At 35.1% G+C, this 17,665-nt stretch overlaps 1 protein-coding gene across 3 annotated transcripts in view; it reads right to left on the bottom strand.

Moving 5' to 3' along the window:
* Papolg (poly(A) polymerase gamma) overlaps positions 1–17,665 on the bottom strand; it is a 31,556-nt gene that overhangs the window by 1,577 nt on the left and 12,314 nt on the right. For all 3 annotated transcript variants that reach the window (XM_063229457.1, XM_003467514.5, XM_063229458.1), the window contains 15 exons: positions 16,999–17,110; positions 14,504–14,593; positions 11,417–11,555; positions 10,064–10,136; positions 8,905–9,025; positions 8,496–8,580; positions 8,053–8,106; positions 6,515–6,634; positions 5,687–5,796; positions 3,755–3,876; positions 3,380–3,555; positions 2,951–3,039; positions 2,624–2,844; positions 2,055–2,120; positions 1,620–1,676 (listed from right to left, as the gene is read on the bottom strand). In XM_063229457.1, coding sequence (XP_063085527.1) covers positions 1,620–1,676; positions 2,055–2,120; positions 2,624–2,844; positions 2,951–3,039; positions 3,380–3,555; positions 3,755–3,876; positions 5,687–5,796; positions 6,515–6,634; positions 8,053–8,106; positions 8,496–8,580; positions 8,905–9,025; positions 10,064–10,136; positions 11,417–11,555; positions 14,504–14,593; positions 16,999–17,110 — 1,635 coding nt within the window. The remainder of the gene's footprint in view (positions 1–1,619; positions 1,677–2,054; positions 2,121–2,623; positions 2,845–2,950; positions 3,040–3,379; positions 3,556–3,754; positions 3,877–5,686; positions 5,797–6,514; positions 6,635–8,052; positions 8,107–8,495; positions 8,581–8,904; positions 9,026–10,063; positions 10,137–11,416; positions 11,556–14,503; positions 14,594–16,998; positions 17,111–17,665) is intronic.

The raw sequence follows: 17,665 nt of genomic DNA, 5'->3' as shown, positions 1-17,665 counted from the left end.
CTTGCTTTAGAAACTTTGGGGGGTGCAGGGGTCAGAATTAAGACACAGACAGGCGGGGAGAAGGTTAATGTGCAGGACAGTGAGTATGTACAGGAAAAAGACTTAGCAAGATCTCCTGCCACTGCTACACTGCGAGAAGTCAGTCCTCCCTGAAGTCAGGCAATGAAATAGGAAGTGGCTGGTGACTAAACAGGAAACTCTGGGGTACGAGGTGAAAAATGAGTGATAAGAAGGAAAACTTGCTCTCTGAGAGCTACATACCTCAGTTTCATTAATACATTTATGGAGAAAACTTTTAACACAACCGTGAGATATGTAAGTTTCCAGGAAAACTGGACTTCGTAGTCTAGCTAGGTAACCTTGGTGATGGAGAAACTCAGGGACATCTGTGTGTGGATTCTGAGGACACTAAAGATTATTACATAAGAAAAGGAAAATCTAAGAAACTGAGAAGCAAAGAAAGATTTCTATAATACAGACTTTTGTGTGGTAGAAGTAGTTTGATAAAGTTTCTTTCAATAGATGACTGTATCAGTTAATGCTTTTAAACAAACCTGTTTCTATTCCCCCATTCATAAACAAAACAAACAAAACCCTGCAAAAGCTACCAAAAAACCCCTTACAAACATACATGAAAGTAGAGAACAGAGAAATACAGCAGTGAGGACTCCCGTATCAAAACAAAACCTCAGACATTAAAAGTTTGCCACATTTGTCTGGGTTACTCACTTAGCCTTTGTATATAAAACATTTAAAAATCCTGACATGTCATTTCACTCTTGTATTATCTAATACCCATCTCATACTGCTCTTGTGGCTGGGGATTTAGCTCAGCGGCATAAGCGCCTGCCTTGCAAGCAGGGGGTTGTGAGTTCGATGCCCGGTACCGATAAAAAAAAAAAAAAAAGAATCTCAAACTGCTTTTGTTTTCACTCTCACACTATAATCTCACACATACACATATACATGTGCTTACAAATTCTACAACTAATAGCCTATGAGGGCATTTTGCTTTCAAATGGTCAATAAATTCCAGGAAACCTGGGAAGATGACAACTGATTGCAACAAAAAGCATTTTTTTAATGGGTGGGGTGACAATAAGCCATTTTGTTCACTGTAAACTCTTGAGAAGGGCTTTCTCTGATTTATATAGGTTGTTTTTTAAGCTATTAGCTCACCATACTTAATAACAGTATATATTATTAGTGATTCTTAAAAGAATAAATCTTTAAGATTTATAGGGATGCTTTTTTTCCCCTTTAAACTGGAGATTAAACCCAGGGCCTCACATATGCGAGGCAAGTGTTCTACCGTTAAGCTACACTCCCAGCTCTGTTTCTTTAAAGACAAAGACACTAAGGGTGAACACAATCTAAGTAAACCATGAAGTCTTCTTAAATTACCTGCTCTTTTTTAGGCTTCTGACGTATGCATATTCAAAACTATCTATTTGGCTTGCTATCTCCATCCTTAACATCAATTATACTGCTGCTCCTTGAGAACAGGGTCAAACTCTTACCCTTTTCTAGTGCTGCGCTTTTAATAAACCCGTTTACACTTGCAAATCACCTATGATTTTCTACCCAAGTGTTTTGCCTAAGGATAAGACTATTATTACCTTTTTGCGTGATGTGTCAATAGTTGGAATAGGCATAGATTCTCCTCCAACGGCATCCTAAAAACACAGTAATCATACATAAGCAAAACTTTCTTTTGGATATATAACACTTATTTCTACTTGAAATAAAATGTAACCTTACAGATCTAATCTGACCTACTTTGCAATATAGAACTTTTCCTAACACATTGCTCTTTAAAAATCCTGTACAATTAAAAAGCAAAATAAAGACAGAAAGTACGGAGATAGACCTTTTTCAAACAGGTAGAGGGTCATGAGATGGAGGAAGAGGGGAAGAGGATGAAAAAAGAATACAGATGTGTTATGGGGACCAACTCCACCCAAGGAATGCAACCACTATATAATACAAATGTGCTAAAAAAATAAAAACTGAAGGGAAAAAAGTATTCTAAAGCACATTATTAATATATTTACCACTGATTTTCTTTTTCGGTCTTCAGCAGTGCGGGAGTCCTTAAATGCTGACTCAAGTCGGATAAACTAAAATATAAACATTAAAAGAAAGTTGTTATATATCTATAAAGACCATACAAACTTATATAAACAGGAAATCATCAAAGACTACCACAAACATGAGTGAGAGGAGATGTTAAACTACACTGAATTCAACTGCCAACATGAATTTGTACAGTTTAAGTGATTTTTTTGATTAAATCAAGCCAGATTCTAACAAATCTACATAGCTTTACCACCACCTACTGGAAGCAAAGAGAATCAACATAACACAGAAGAAACAACATAATTTAGTTACCAATAGTAATCTGTATAAGAGAAATTCAGACCAACCATTCAAATTTTTCTAATATATCAATAATTTGAATTTAGGATGAGCACTTGATATTGCTTCCTAGGGTCTGAAGTATTCTTTTCAAACAGTTAATTCCTAAGAAGAGACTAACATAGCTTTGGAGAATTGTGGGTCCTTTAGTATTAAGCTAATCTTAAACACAACCACTGAACCACCTTGAAAGCCGTAATTTTACCTTTTCTATGTCTTTCAGCCTCTTAGGTGTGCCATCTATGGATGGGGAATGGGATCTTTTGGGTGTAACATTCTTGGTCATATTTGATATTCCATTTAGATGTGGCTGTCCCTGGGCAGGGTTGTGAGGGTTTGTCATTCTAGGAATGACATTTCGCCCTACTACAGTAGGAATGGTGCACACAGCTGGGGGAGATACAGCTTTTACAGTAGAGTCAACCTCTGAAAAACAAAAATAAATTTTAATATGTTTATTGTTTATTTGAAAAATGACTTTGATAATTAAATATTTATTCAGTAGAATCATTCATAAAGTTTAGATACATACTTGCACCAATTACTGGAATAGATAATCCTTGAGCTGGTGGGACATTCAGTGGCTTCTCTGTAATTACAGCAGCAGGCTCAGCACTATTTCTAGTAAAAGTATTAAATTATCATCATTAAATGATTTAACTTTTATATAATGATTCTTACATGCTCTCTCTTTTTTTAATCGGTACTGGGGATTGAACTCATGACTCCACACTTGCAAGGCAGGCGCTTGTGCTGCTGAGCTAAATCCCCAGCCCCTCTTACATGCTCTTAAGCCCATACCATCTCCCACAGCTCTATCAAGTCTCTCTAAACAAGAAACTGACTAGCAGCTACAAAAAAGAAATTTTTTAATGATTAAAAAGGCATTTAGCAAAGATATAGAGAAGTTCACTATCTTCAAATAAACTAAAGATTGAAGAGATAATTTTACTATGCAAACCTGTCTGTTTCTCCTGCAGCAGGACTTTCAGGTTTAGAAGGTTTGTTGGTAGACACTGGGGAATTAAAAGGAGTTCCATTATCTGTGTCTCTGGAGCTGTCCAGACAACTGCTATCCAGAGATGATCTTTTAGACTGAAGACCGCCTGAACTTCGACTGACATCAGAAAGATTTTGCTAAAATAGAAAAAGTGGTTAGAATTTCAAAAAACAATTGAGAATACAGAGTACTTAAACTTTGAAGTGCATGTAAGCAAATTATTATTGACTTGTCTGTATCTTTTCTTTCGATAGTTGTGAGAGATATAAAAAAGTCCAACTTTGGTCCCACTGTTTGTCTGAGTGGAACTCAGAAAAGTAAAGGTTACAAAGTTACCTTTTTCTTCTTTTGAAGGATCTCTGCTGGCAGGTAGTGATGAAGCTGTTTTTTCTTTACATGAGTTGCTTCAATTTTCATTCCCTCCTTTAGCATGTTTATATTGTTTGCCTGTCTGTACACTGTAACAATATTATTAGTATGTTAAATAGGAATTTTCTTTCTGAACTAAGAGCTGTTTTCTTATTCTGAAGCACACATTCCTTCAGTATTTCCTCAAGCAGGATGGAGATGTTACTCAGTGCACACGCCCTGGGTTCAGTCCCCAGTAACGTGTACACACGCACACACACACACTTCTAACACAACCAATGTTTCTAAAGCACTTCTGTCAGTCACAGTCCTATTCAAGAATTGACTAGTTCTGCATAGCTATCTTCTAGGACTCTATCATAATCAAATCTCATTAACAAGATAAATATGCAGGCAAAAACACATTTCCAAATCTTGTTTTTTGCTATTTTTCCAAAAGACAACCTCTCCTCACAATTGCCTGCTGGGGCCTGAGTCAATTTTTATACTAAGCATCCAATCTGCACCTCAATCTTTCCCTTGTCCATGAAGCTTCCTTTCCTCCTGTAGCTCACATTAATTATAGAACATCAGACTTCACAAACCATCTGTAAGTACATCCTTACTGTACAGGCAGGAAATGAGGCTCAATAGCTCTGAACACATACAAGCCTAGAACTCCATTTTAGTGCTTTGTAAGCAAACCAGTTATATTATCACATGATCCTTAATGTATTTGTGAATAGCTAATTAGATTAAAAACCTACTGAAGATAGAGACAGAAGACTCGTTTTACACAGTAACTATTGTGAACTATAATAAATTTTTAAGTTTCTTAGGGTCTGAAGTTTCCACATCGGGAAGAGTACTTTGGTATCTATACTGAACAGAGCATCCCAACAGTCCCTTTTTGAAGAATTTGAGATCAAATTAGAATGGAAAAATTTATACCTATGTTCTCATTCCAGATTGCTTATAAAGTAATTATTTTATGTCCCTTTTCGAGTTGCAGTTTCTCTGGTTCCAGTCCCCAGAAATGTTTGGCTTTTTGTTTTTTGAGCCAGGGTCTCACTATGTACTTATGGTGAGCCTCCCACCTCAGTTTCCCGAGTGCTGGGATTACAGACATGCACCACCAGGCCCAGCTCCCCAGGAATGTGACTGAGTGATTCTAAGGAATCTGTGTTATCATGATAAATATGTGGGCTAGTTCAGAAGCACTTAGAAAACTCAGATGAGTCAAAGGATAATCATAGCATGAATGTATACTATTTAAGATTAAGATAAGTCAAATTTATAACATATATTAAAATATTCCAGAGAGGTGTGGCTGGTGGCTAGATAAGAAAGATATTCTGAATTCTGAAATATATTCAGCAAGTCTTACCTACTGCTATTTATTTCCTATAAAAAACATTAAAAATTAAGTCTTCTTGTGATTACAAATAAAGGCTGTGCACAAGAAGAATCGTCTATGGAGTTTTAGTTATCTTTCCTTTTTGTTTTAAAAGAGGTAACATATTCACGTAGTTTATAACTCAAAGGATTTAACAATAATCTCTTCACACTTGTTTCCCTGATAGGCTGTCTCTCAAGTAGAAGCAACAACCTTGCCAGTTTTTTTTTTTTTTTAAAGACTAAGTATCCTTTCAGGAATATTTTATGCATCTATAAGCAAACATGTACATTTTTCTTATTTATGCAAATGGTAGCACACTTTGTGCATTATTCTGCAACCCTTCCAAAAGTGTTTTATGTCTTTCTTTTTTTTAAATATCAGCAGATTTCCACAAATATGGATGTACCATTTCATTTAATCAACTGTGAAACTTCAAAAAAATATAGCTAGCAGATCCTAGGCAGATAATGCTGAGTACAATTAAAGGTGAGAATCACAGCACTATGATGACAAGGTCTTACCTGTATCAGTAAATGATTGTATATCATATGTCAAGTCTATATTAACACTTTCTGCATTTTCTACTCTCCGGAAAATTATCCCAAGGAACCACATTGATACGTAATTGTTGCTGTAAAGTAAAATTTAAGAATTTCCTTAATTTAAAAAATAATTTACAAAAGCTATCTGATAATTAAAACTTCATCTCTATGTCTCTATCTCATGAATAGATTTCAGTGGTTTGATTAAGTTCTTAAAACTCACATCCAAAACTAGTTTATCCTATGGTGTTCTAAAGAAGATTAAGTGGCCTTGAAAGTGATTCGCTGAATATACAAAGATGCTCAAATTAGACAGAATGTTTGCTGAGTCTATGGGTTACCAAAGCATGTGTACTTATTTGAAATTCATGTAACTCATGCTCAAAGATATAACGTAAGTGGGGCAAAGTGGGGAAACCTATATTCCCAGCGCTCTCAGAGGCTGAGACAGAGAGATCGTAAATTTTTTTTTTTAACTTTTTATTGGTACCGGGGATCGAACTCACAACTGCCTCCCTGCAAGGCAGGTGCTTATGCCGCTGAGCTAAATCCCCAGCCCCAAGAGAGATCGTAAATTTGAATTCAGCCTGAACCAACTTAGTGAGACAGTCTCAAAAAATACAAAAGTAAGGATGTTGCTCAGTGCAAATGCCCTGAGTTTAATCCCCAGTAACACACACACATACACACACGCTTGTGCACACACAAAACTATTAATCCTACCCCACTGTTGCAACTGATTTGAAACAATGCATAAGCCAAATGATGTTATTTAAGAAATATAATATTATAAAACAATGAACTTACTCTTTGTGATGTTCTTTATTTCCTGGGAATGACTGGGGATTCACATGAGCAAGAGTAATAAATTCATTCCGTTCCAGGTTTCCAACAAGCACACGGATTTTAGATTCTACTAATCCAACCCTACAATAAACAGTTTTTTCTTATGAGCATATTAAATGTGCAAATTATATTCAAGTAAACCAAACAGCACATTAGCTATGAAGCTTAACAAATTCATTTTAATAATGCAGTCCAATATAATAGGGCCTATTTAAAATACCATTCAGATAAAAAGACAAATTTTTCTTGTTTTTAGCAAGACTGACCTATTTAATGCACTTCGGAATCTAAAATACCCTGCCTTGGTTAAGACTATAAAATGGTCATGATTTGAGCATGACTGCTGGATAATATTCTTGAATGTGATTCTGCTCAAATCTCGTATCTAAACACTGAGGCTATAATGTAAACAAAAAAGCTGATACTGGCACCTAATTCAGGAAGTAAACATACTCTGATTCACAAAGTGAATACGGACCTTACACTTATTTATTTATTCACTTATTAATTTGAGAAAGTAAAGACTGGCTCTGCAGAGTAACCCAAGTAAAGAGAAAAAGAGGGTAAAAGTTAAAATAAAAGTAGGCTATCACAGAAAGTTACAATAGCCTAGACCTTACATTTAAAAATATTTCACTAAACTCAAAATTAAGTATTAAAAAAGTAGTTTCACTAGATTCCAGAAACTTCATTTTTCTGACTTGGATAAGAAATGTAAGTAATGTCCACATCTCAATTTGTTACTGAGTTTATAAATTAGAATAACAACATTAAAAAATTTTTTTTCAAACACCCGTCAAGGAAAGTCTCACACAAGATAAATGAACAACTATGTGTTGTGTTCTACCAAAATTTTTAAAAATAAAGGCTGGCAGGCTGAATTTGGCAAAGACTATAGTTTCCCGACACCTGATCTAAACAAATTAAATAATCTTAGGTAAAAAGATTTTAGAGTTCCAGAATCAGATCCAAGGAAAGCCTAACAAGTTCTGGTGGCCCAGTAGCTTTCACCTAACAGCACCAGGAATAGGAACTTGCTGGTGGTGTGAGGGGATTTAAATGTACTAGAACAAATACACTGCTCTTGGAGCACAATGTTATCTTCCACCTCTTGACAGACACTTAGAATTCTGAAGATATACATAGGATATTCCCATCAAGTTTTGATGGAGGAAACTATAGTAACAAGGATGAAAAGTAAGATGCTAGGTATCAGAATCATCCAAACAGCATGCTTAAATTTTACTCAAAAGCATCAAGAAGTAATATCTATTTTTAGATATATCTAAGTACAGCTAAAATCATATACTTAGAGTACTACTGATTCTGAAACATAACTTGATTGTATTTCTCAACCATTGAAGCTTCATGGTCATGTATATCAGTCATCAATATAATTTTACAAATCAAGCAAGAAAGTATTTTATAAAAGGTTAAAGCATCACATAAATATATTATCACCACACAGCAGGTAGAAAACTTGAAATGTTAAATCTTACCACTCTAGATGGTTTTCTTCTGTTGATGCGCTGGCAGTTAATACTATATAATGTCTGAAGGATTTTAAGTAACAATCAGAAAAAAAAAAGACAGAAACATCAGTTAGTGTTCACTTTTCCATCATTTACTTTGTTTTTCTCCTTCCCAATGAACAAAAGGGCAATAAAGGCACACAGTTTATAAAAATTAAAGCATACTTTGGTTTTCACAAAATTAATTCTAGAAACCACAATTTAAAAAATATTTTAAGAATCACTAATACTGTACTGGATTTAATATTGCTATGCTAAAGGAATTCTGTTACCATTTAGGGTTTCTATTAACCTATTCTCTCCCTTGCTTCCGATATCTATGTAACAGCTGTCACCCATCAGGTATTACCTCTCTAAATCTAACATTCTTCTTACACACTCACACGTATAAAATACAAAATTTCAAATACCTGTATTTTTGAAAGAAATTTGGTGGCTCAAGTAGTTTAGACCAATCTGATTTCCCTTGAAGAATTTCATCTGTAACTGCAAGACCTAAATGAGAGACAGACATTGACAGAGAAAGACACCGTTTTATCACTACTCCCAAACTTCCCATCCCCAACAAATTCTTGAGTTAGAAAATGAAAATATATTCTGTTGTTTCTCAGAATACAAAAATGAAGTTCAGCCAGATTAGACTGAATTGGCTCAATTTCTGGCTTTAAATATTAACATATACTTAGGAAAATTTGGAATAATTTTAGGGAGAGTAAATTACACATTTCTGAATGCTAATCCATAGCTGCCGACAGCAAATAAAATTGTCAGTCAAAACCTTATGGGACTATGTAAAGGAAAAGGGGTCAGCATGTTTACCTTGTTTAAATTCTTCTACCATTACTGTTCGGGTTGATGTGGACACGTTATATGTAGAATTCTGCTGTGGGTAGGCAGGGGTGATTATGGGCATGAGATGATACCTATCTGACGGATTTACCTGTGAAGTGAGAAGTAGAATAATTGGTCTATTTTTCTTATTTTAGCTGGCTTCACTTCATTTCCCCAAAAGTCTAAAGAATATGAAGTATAAATTTAATCCTTTATTTATTTTTTATTTTTTTGGTTTTTGGAGGCAGCCATATCCTTATGTAGTTCAGGCTACTGGACTTGGACTCACTATGTAGCCTGGAATTTCTGGCGATTCTTCACTATCACTCTCCCAAGTGCGGGGTTTACAGGTATGCAACACCACACCTGGCTAGAATTTCCTTAATTCTAAGAAGTATATTCCCTTTCCCCAACATTTTTTTCTGAAGTCAGATGTGTCTAACAGTCAAAGTCAAAGAAAACTGCAATTTACTTTTCCCCAGAAATGCTGTTAAAATGATGGTGCATCTTATAAACAATGGCCTTTTAGAATTAAAGAAACACAGTATCATAACTGCAATAAACATTATTCGGCCCAATTACTCTCAATCCCTTTTCTGTACCCATTCAATGATAACTTTTCCTTGGTTACTCAGAGGAATGAACACCCACTCTAAAAGCAAATAAAAATGCAAAGTCTGCAAGAATTAGGCTATCTTGGAACTATTAGTCCAAACTGCACTGTAAAGACCATTTTTTATGTACCTTATTATTAAGTAATTGCTTGAAAGACAGCTGTCATCTATTTTTCACAATAGATTCAGCACTGTGGTTGATACACCTGTTTATCTAGTCTTACATGGGCCGTTTTTAATGACATAACTTTTTTTGGGTGGGTAGGGTACTGGAAATCGAACTCAGGACCTCACACGTGGCAGTTCGGCACTGCTTCACTGAGCTAAATCCCCAGCCCTAATGAATAACATTTAACTCAGTGTTACTAATGTAGATGATCCAAATCATCTACACTAGAAAACCCAGTGCAGGCAAGGAAAGAAAGGGTTACAACTACAAGAAGGAAAATGAGCAGGAATAAGGGGAATGATCTTTAGACTGTAATTTACAGAAATGTTCTTTCCCTAATGAAACTCTGTAATAACTCACATACCCGGGGATCCCAGACAGGCAAATTCAAATTGCTTTCTTCTGGTTGTTTCAACAGCACAGGGTTTGGCCACTCCCTAATGTAAACAAGGCACATTAACTTAAATAGGGTACCACTACAGATTCCAAACAAAACATTAAAATCATAAGACTGTTTCAACCTTTACACAGCAGATGTTTTGGGTATCTGTTAATTTAAAAAAAAAAAGGTGAAAGAAAAAACACAAAAAGGAAAAACTTATTTTGAAGGAGTGTTCTCTCAAAGAACAAATAGTACTTTTTTTACTAGTTGTAACTAATTATGTATTTGGTTTTTTGAGACAAAGTCTTGCTATGTAGTTCAGGCTTACCCTGAACTCATTATATGGCTTAGCTGGCCTTGATTTTATGGAGAGTCTCCTGCCTCAGCCTTCAAAGTGCTGGATTACAAGCATGTACCACCATGCCTGTTTAATTGTTCCTTCTCGTTCCTTCTTATTTGCTTTCCTGGATTTAATTTTGATAATTAAGTAACAGTAACTACTAACATTTACTGAAAATAGTGACAGATCAATAATCAGCATATGTTGGCTATGATTACTGTCTCTAGCTTACACATAAAAAGAGGTTAAACCACTTCTTCACAGGCTGTAATGTGCAGAGCAAAATCTATTGTAATTTCTTTCCCAAGCTAAACTCCCTGCAAGAAAGTGGCATACTATTCAGTCATTAAAAAAAAAAAAGAGATGAAATGCAGTAATTTGTGACAGTATGGAGAAAACTAGAGGTCATTATGTTAAGTGAAATACGCAGGCAAAGAAAGACAAATACTGCGTGATCTCACGCCTAGGTGGAAATCTAAGAACATAGATCTTATAGAGGTTTAAGAGTAGAATATTAACATGAGGCTAGAAGAGTGCGGCAAAGCCAAGGATAAGGAAACGTTGGTCTACCGGTACTCAGTTATGGTGTGATGAGAGAAAGATGTTCTAGTGTTCTGCTGCACAGTAAAGTGACTAACGGTAATGCTAACTGTATTGTGTATTCATAAAAGTTAGAAAGAAAATATTTACTGTATCTTCATCACAACAATGAGAAATATTTGAGGAGACAGATATGCTTATCTTGATGTAAATATCATATAATATATATACATAGTAAAACATCACATCATGGTACTCTGGTAAACATATGTAATACTTGGATATCAAAGAAAAACAAAGAAATAAATAAAATATCTGGATGTCTTAACATTGCCTTGAATTTGCTAAGTTTTAAAACTAAGAAATGTATAAAAAAACAGAAAAAGTGTATGTATAGCTCTTAAATTTCCAAATAAATTTATATAGGTAGAAATATTCAAAGTACTCATACTTACCACTTAGAAAAAACTAAAAAAAACTTATGAACTAAGGTAGAAGCTGCTGCATTTGGATATAGTTGGCAAGTTCTCGCAACCAGCATTGCCCAGGAGACACCACCAAGGAATCCCAGCATGTTGGAATAAATACCACGTCCTGGAAAATTAATGTATTAGTTATTGTTAGGATATAATACAATCCTCGCCGTTCAATAGCGTAACTTCATTCATAAGAGTGGGTTCTTAGAATTTTTCCCTTAGGGGCACAATACTAAAACTGACAAGCAGCCATTCGTGCTAAGCCCATAGCCTAGTAGATCAGCAGGTACTCCACTGATTCACTCAGAGCTAACTTCTAGTCCTACAAGCTCCATTCATGGTAAATGTTGTGCACCTATTCACTGTTTAAATATCTCTAGATGTATGTGTGCTATAACTGTAGCTGAAGCTACAACATTCAACTAATGTGCTACAACTGCAGTATTCAGAGCAATAACATGCAGTATAGGTTTGCAGCCTATGTGTGTAGCAGGCTGTATCATCTAGATTTATAGAAGTGTGTTCTATGGTGTTTGCACAATGGAATTACAGACATTTCTCATTTAATGACAGAGTCATGATCTTGCACCTACGTGCTAAATGAGGAGTTGAATACAGTATGTAAATTATAATATTCAGAACAAAGAAATGGTCAAAGGAAACTCCAATCTGATGACTGCTTTTATCTGCATAACTCTTATAGGCAGTGCTGTCATATATAACAGAATGAAACTACAATACTGTATTGTACAGTACAATCGGCAAAAATTACAGTACTGTAAAAAAAAAAGGAGTATTGTACCAAAATAAACACACAACAAAAAACAGAAGAACAACCAAAAAAAAAAAAAAAAAAAAAAAAAAAAAAAAAAAAAAAAAACCCACCAAGGCTCTAGAAACATGTATAGTACTGTACCAAAAAAAAAAAAAACAAAAAACATAGGCCCTAAGTCTGAGTAGTGGGGTTGAAAGTCCTAGTATGTGAAGACAAGGATTCCGTACTTAATGATGCATCTCTTGGAATGTATCACCTCTTTTAAGTGATGTGTAACAGTCACAAATAATATAGAATGTCCTATGCTAGCTGGGGACTAGGGAAAGGCCTTTTATGACATACTTAAAATTTCATTACAGTAAAAGAATAGTGCCATTAATTCCCATCAAAGTACTCTCCCTTAGCTTTTTTTGGTCTTGCTGTGTAGTCCAGCAGGCCTTGAACTCACTAGAGAGCCCAGGCTGGCCTCATGCCAATCCTCATGCCTCAGCCTCCTGAGTGCTGAGTGGGATTAAAAGTGTGCACCAGGAGATGCCAGGATAATACGTCTTGGAGAGGTCAGGACCAAGGGAGATGGATCCTCTCGACCCAGGAAGAAACTAAAGGGAAAAGAGCTGGTCAAACACACAGTCCTGGGGCTACCATTGGAGCAGCTAAGATTAGTGGTCATGGCACTCTCACCAGAGTGGCCTGAACTCACGCTGCTGTGACTCCCCGAGCCCTGGTCTCGCTGAAGTTGGAGGCTGCGAGCCCAATAGAGAATGGAGCTAGTGAGGGACCTACATTAACCCACAGTGAGTGCTGGGAACAAGACCCTCCAATGGGAAAGGGGTGGCCAACTGGATGACATGTTGGAACCCGGCAGGACGGGCCTAAACTAGGAATGTCAGTAACTTCAGTCAGTTACTCCCTTCCCAGAGCAGATTGGTGGGATTTGCTTGGCCTGGGTCACAACCCTGGTCAGGACCCAGTAATCGTCCCAAACCAATTCCATATGTGCAGCAAACACGCTGTGAAGGCCCTGCAGGTTGACTGGCCTGGAGGGGAGGGGCCAGCATACGCCACCCCTGCTTGCACCTCAGTAACCAACAGCAAACTTGAGAGCATAGGCAACTACACTGAAGATGACAAGATTCACTAGGATACCCACTCTGGTTTGATTATTACCTGCTTTTAAAGTTTTACACTGTCTACAATGTTGTTTTTATTAACATTGTTATGTACTGCTATATTCAATTATACTATACTTGATGATATGAACAATTCTATATTGAAGACAACAGAGACAACACAGGAACCATATTGCCTTGTACTGTGATTTTATATGACTTTTTCATTTCATGTTTTTATAGAAATTTGTTTTGTTTTGTCTTGCTATGCTTTGTTTTCCCAATACAGAAAGGATAGATATACAGGTAGAGACTCATGCATGCATAGAACTTATAAGTGGTTTATGAGAACTGATTATACAATGCATAATGAAATGAACACCTACTTTAAAGAAAAAGAGACACCACAGTAGCCAGTGCTGACTCCGTAATGTGATGTGAAATCCAGCAAAACTATTATTCTCTGTTTAGAGCGATTTTAGCTTATTTTGTTTTGTATAATTTCAATATATATGAAGATATGGACAGCTATTTTAAAGAGAATGATGAGACACTATGACAGCTATTGTTGACTTCCCTATTGTCTGGTCTTGAAGACTAAAACACCTTTCTCATCCTGTTCAGATTAGTTCTATATTATGTTGTTTCCTGTGATTCTCTGAATGTGAAGATATGGACAACTATTTGGAAGAAAACAAGAGACAATAAGATAGACAGTGAAGATCTCTGATTGTCTCGCTTTGACATTTATGTCTCTTACATTGGTTTCTTATGTTCTGTTTTGTTGTGTTTAATTTTATCCTCTTTAAAATTAAAAATAAAAAAGTGTGCACCAACTTGCCTGGCTTCCCTCAGTGTTCAATATACTTGTCCTAGCATTCTTGGTGGTGTGTCTTCTACAATAATAAATTAGAAAGAAAAAAAACCAAACACTATTTTTGATTACCTCTTGTACATATAGAACTGTGCATGTATGTATATGGCTGAAACCAGAGATGGAAAATCTGGAGATTTTTTAGCTTTCACCCAGAACACTTAACTATTAAACCTGAAAAACAAACTTTCAAAGTTTACTGGGCTCAATCTCTGATAGTATAAATAGGCTCAGAGTTTCACATGTACCTGTATCACCAGTAACAAAATTAGAATTTTATAATGTAAACAGAAGAGTTGGATACTTACGTTTTGCCCATAATTTGACTGCTCTTAGAGTGAGTCTAAAAGTTTCTTTATTTGGCACTAAATGCAAAATTTCATCAGTAACTCTACATCCTGAAAAAGACAAAACATTAATTTTTCACAATACAAAACTTGATTCAAATGTTTCCCCTTTTTTTTTCCAAATCCATTTTATTTCAAGAAGAGAAAGAAAAAAAATGTTTTCCTAACCTCCAATTTCTCAAATGCTACAAATATGAAAGACAGTAATATATATCATGGTTTACTTTCTGTATGTACTTGAAATTTAGCAGGTATATTTGAGAAAGCACTTTGCTTTTGATGAATTAAAAAGTACATGAGAATCAAATCTAATATTATAATATAGATGCGTCTGAGTATCTTTGCACTTCTCTTCCACATCGACTTTGTTAACTGAATGCCCATCAGATATAAAACTGTTAATTGCTTTAATACAAATCTTTTCACATATTCGGATTCACTGTTACATTCTGTAAGTACAGTAAAATGCAATGTTAAATAAGACACTATAAACAAGTCATTCTCAAATGCTTGTGGGCTTGAGGATCTGCTTAAATCTATCTTTAAATAATAATAAAAACCTATCTTAAAAATACCAAGCCTTAGTTTGCCTTCCTTAGTGGGTTAACAGTTGCAATGATCCAATGGTGTATGACCAAGGATAGATAAAACTGCTGCTACTTTCACAGTGAATCAAGGTAATAGCATGAAAATATGTTAGTACACAATACATCTTCACCACCACACACAGTTAAAGGAAAAAGTGTGAATGATCAGTAATAAACTGAACCACCTGAGTTTTTTTCAAGTAATACCAGTTTTACTTGAAAGTATGGCTAACAGAGAAAGTATGGTTACTCAGATGTTTAGGAGATGTTCCAAAAGGGAACTTCTTACTTAAAGGTGAAAAAAATGATAAACTCTATCTTAAGAATGAAATGTAAACTTTCAAGTCAAGTTGGAATTTTGGATAACTCCCAACTGTTACTGGAAACTTTTAAATACTTAAGACTTTTAAGCCAAAATTGGTGGTGATATTAATGAATGCAATTTTATAATGCATGTTAACATTTTAAAAATACACATAACTTTGTGAACCAATATTTTCAAATGACCAATGCCTGACAGTATAAAATCATTCATGGATAAAAGGATGCAATCAAAAGACAAGACAGACTAATGGATAATTACGTAACAGTACAAAATTTCACAGATTGCATGTTCCAATTAACCTTTAGAAAACCGTCACTTTTATTCAACAAAAAAGGAATAAATACAAACTGATGAATTGCAAGCACATTGCAGAAGTGAAAGAAGTCTTGTGCAAAAGACTACAGTATACATGATTCCATTCACATGAAATATCGAGAAAAGACAAATCTATAGACAGAATTAATGGTTGCGTGAGACTGGGGATTGAAAAGGAAAATGAGGCATCTCATTGATGCCTCATGAAGGTGATGAAATGTTCTAAAATTGGATTATGGTGTACAATGCTGTGAACACACTAAAGTCCAGCAAGCTGTAAACCTGGAAAAGATGAATTATATCTCAAAAAAGCTCATAAAACTATAAATGGTCAAGTTTTGGTATACTATCAAAGAAGAATAACCTCAATTATCTGGAAACTCTTTTAAAACGCTCTCCCTTTATTGAGTAGGTATCTGTAAGAGGACGGATTTTCTTCTTATATTTTGACTAAGATAAACTCGGGTTGACTATAAAAAATTTAGCTGTCTTTTAATTCAAATGTTGAAGAGATTTGCAAAATTGTTTTAAAGAAGTCATTCTTTTTTTTGGAGACAGAGTCTCTCTATGCAGTTCAGGCTGGCTTTGAGTTCACTTTGTAGCCGAGGCTGGTCATGAACTTACAACGATCCTCCTGCCCCCACCTCCCAAGTGCTGAGATTACAGGCGTGAGCCACCATGTCATTCTTTACACAAAAAATTTTGAATTTATAACTGGTTTATTATTGCTCCTGGTGTTTCGAAATGAGTCAAATAAATCTTAAAATTTTCTTTTAAAAGTGACCGATATAACGCATGTTAAAAAAAAAAATTTGTTTTTTGGTGGTGCTATGCGTTGAACCCAGGGCCTCATTCATGTTAGGCAACTGCATTGCCACGCGCCTACATCCTAGCCCTCACTCTGCAGTTCACAAAATCTTAGTAAGGGTTTAAAGAGGTCGTGATACCAGTTAAGTATGTGAACCACGATTCTAAAAATAAACCAGCCTTTGCATAAATTTATGGTTTTTAGGTTGCTTAAATATAATCAAATTATTTGTATAAAAAATTACAACTTTTTTCAGGAATTGAACCCAGGTCTCTCACATTTTAAGCATGTGCTCTACTAATGTGACATATACTCTCAGCCAACATCACTTTTAATGAGTTAAGCCAATCCCTAAGAAAGACCATTAATAGTTGTACAAAAAGAACCCCAGCACACATCTGAGATTTCTTTTTCAGCTTACCATTTAAACTGCGAATACATCTTATATCAAGGCTTCTCAGGCGAGAGTCGTCTCTTAGATCTAAATTATCTGATATGGTTTGTATTGCTAGTCGTGCAAAGACTAGATCAATCTTTGGAAAGAGGCAAAAAAAAAAAAAAAAGGAAAAAAGTGAGATATTACTTTTTCACTTTTTCTTTCTAGTTCATTTTTCCTCATCCCATCTCAAAAAAAAAGTTCTAATTATTAGTTTGGGAAGTTCTACCAATATTTTGAAAGGCCTACATAGGCAATCTTGTAGAAAAAGCACTGTAAATTTTAAGGTAGTGAAAACTTCTAGTTAAGAAAAATATTTTGATTTTAGCATATATATTGAACATTTTTTAAAAAAAATCAAAACTATGAGTGAATTTCTAGATAAAGATGGATGGTCCAACACACATTTACTATTACTCCTTCTTAAAATTCAATTAAAATACAAGTAAAATTTTGTTTTATGTTTAATTTTTATTTTAAAGGCATAACCTTCTAGAAGATAACAGCAAAAGCTATGAAAGCTGAAATGCAAGTGGAAACGGACCCACTTACAGGTACAGTAATAAAGCAGATACAAAATGTTGTATTCAGGAAATAAGGACAGGTGGCTATAAATACATTAATAAAAAGAACACTTAGAAAATGAAAAAAT

Source organism: Cavia porcellus, unplaced genomic scaffold (genome assembly GCF_034190915.1).
Source record: "Cavia porcellus strain 051 isolate PalLab524CR breed Dunkin Hartley unplaced genomic scaffold, mCavPor4.1 scaffold_18, whole genome shotgun sequence".
NCBI classification, from domain to species: Eukaryota; Metazoa; Chordata; class Mammalia; order Rodentia; family Caviidae; genus Cavia; species Cavia porcellus.
Note: the sequence above shows the minus strand (reverse complement) of the source record. Positions and strands in the feature narration are given on the sequence as shown.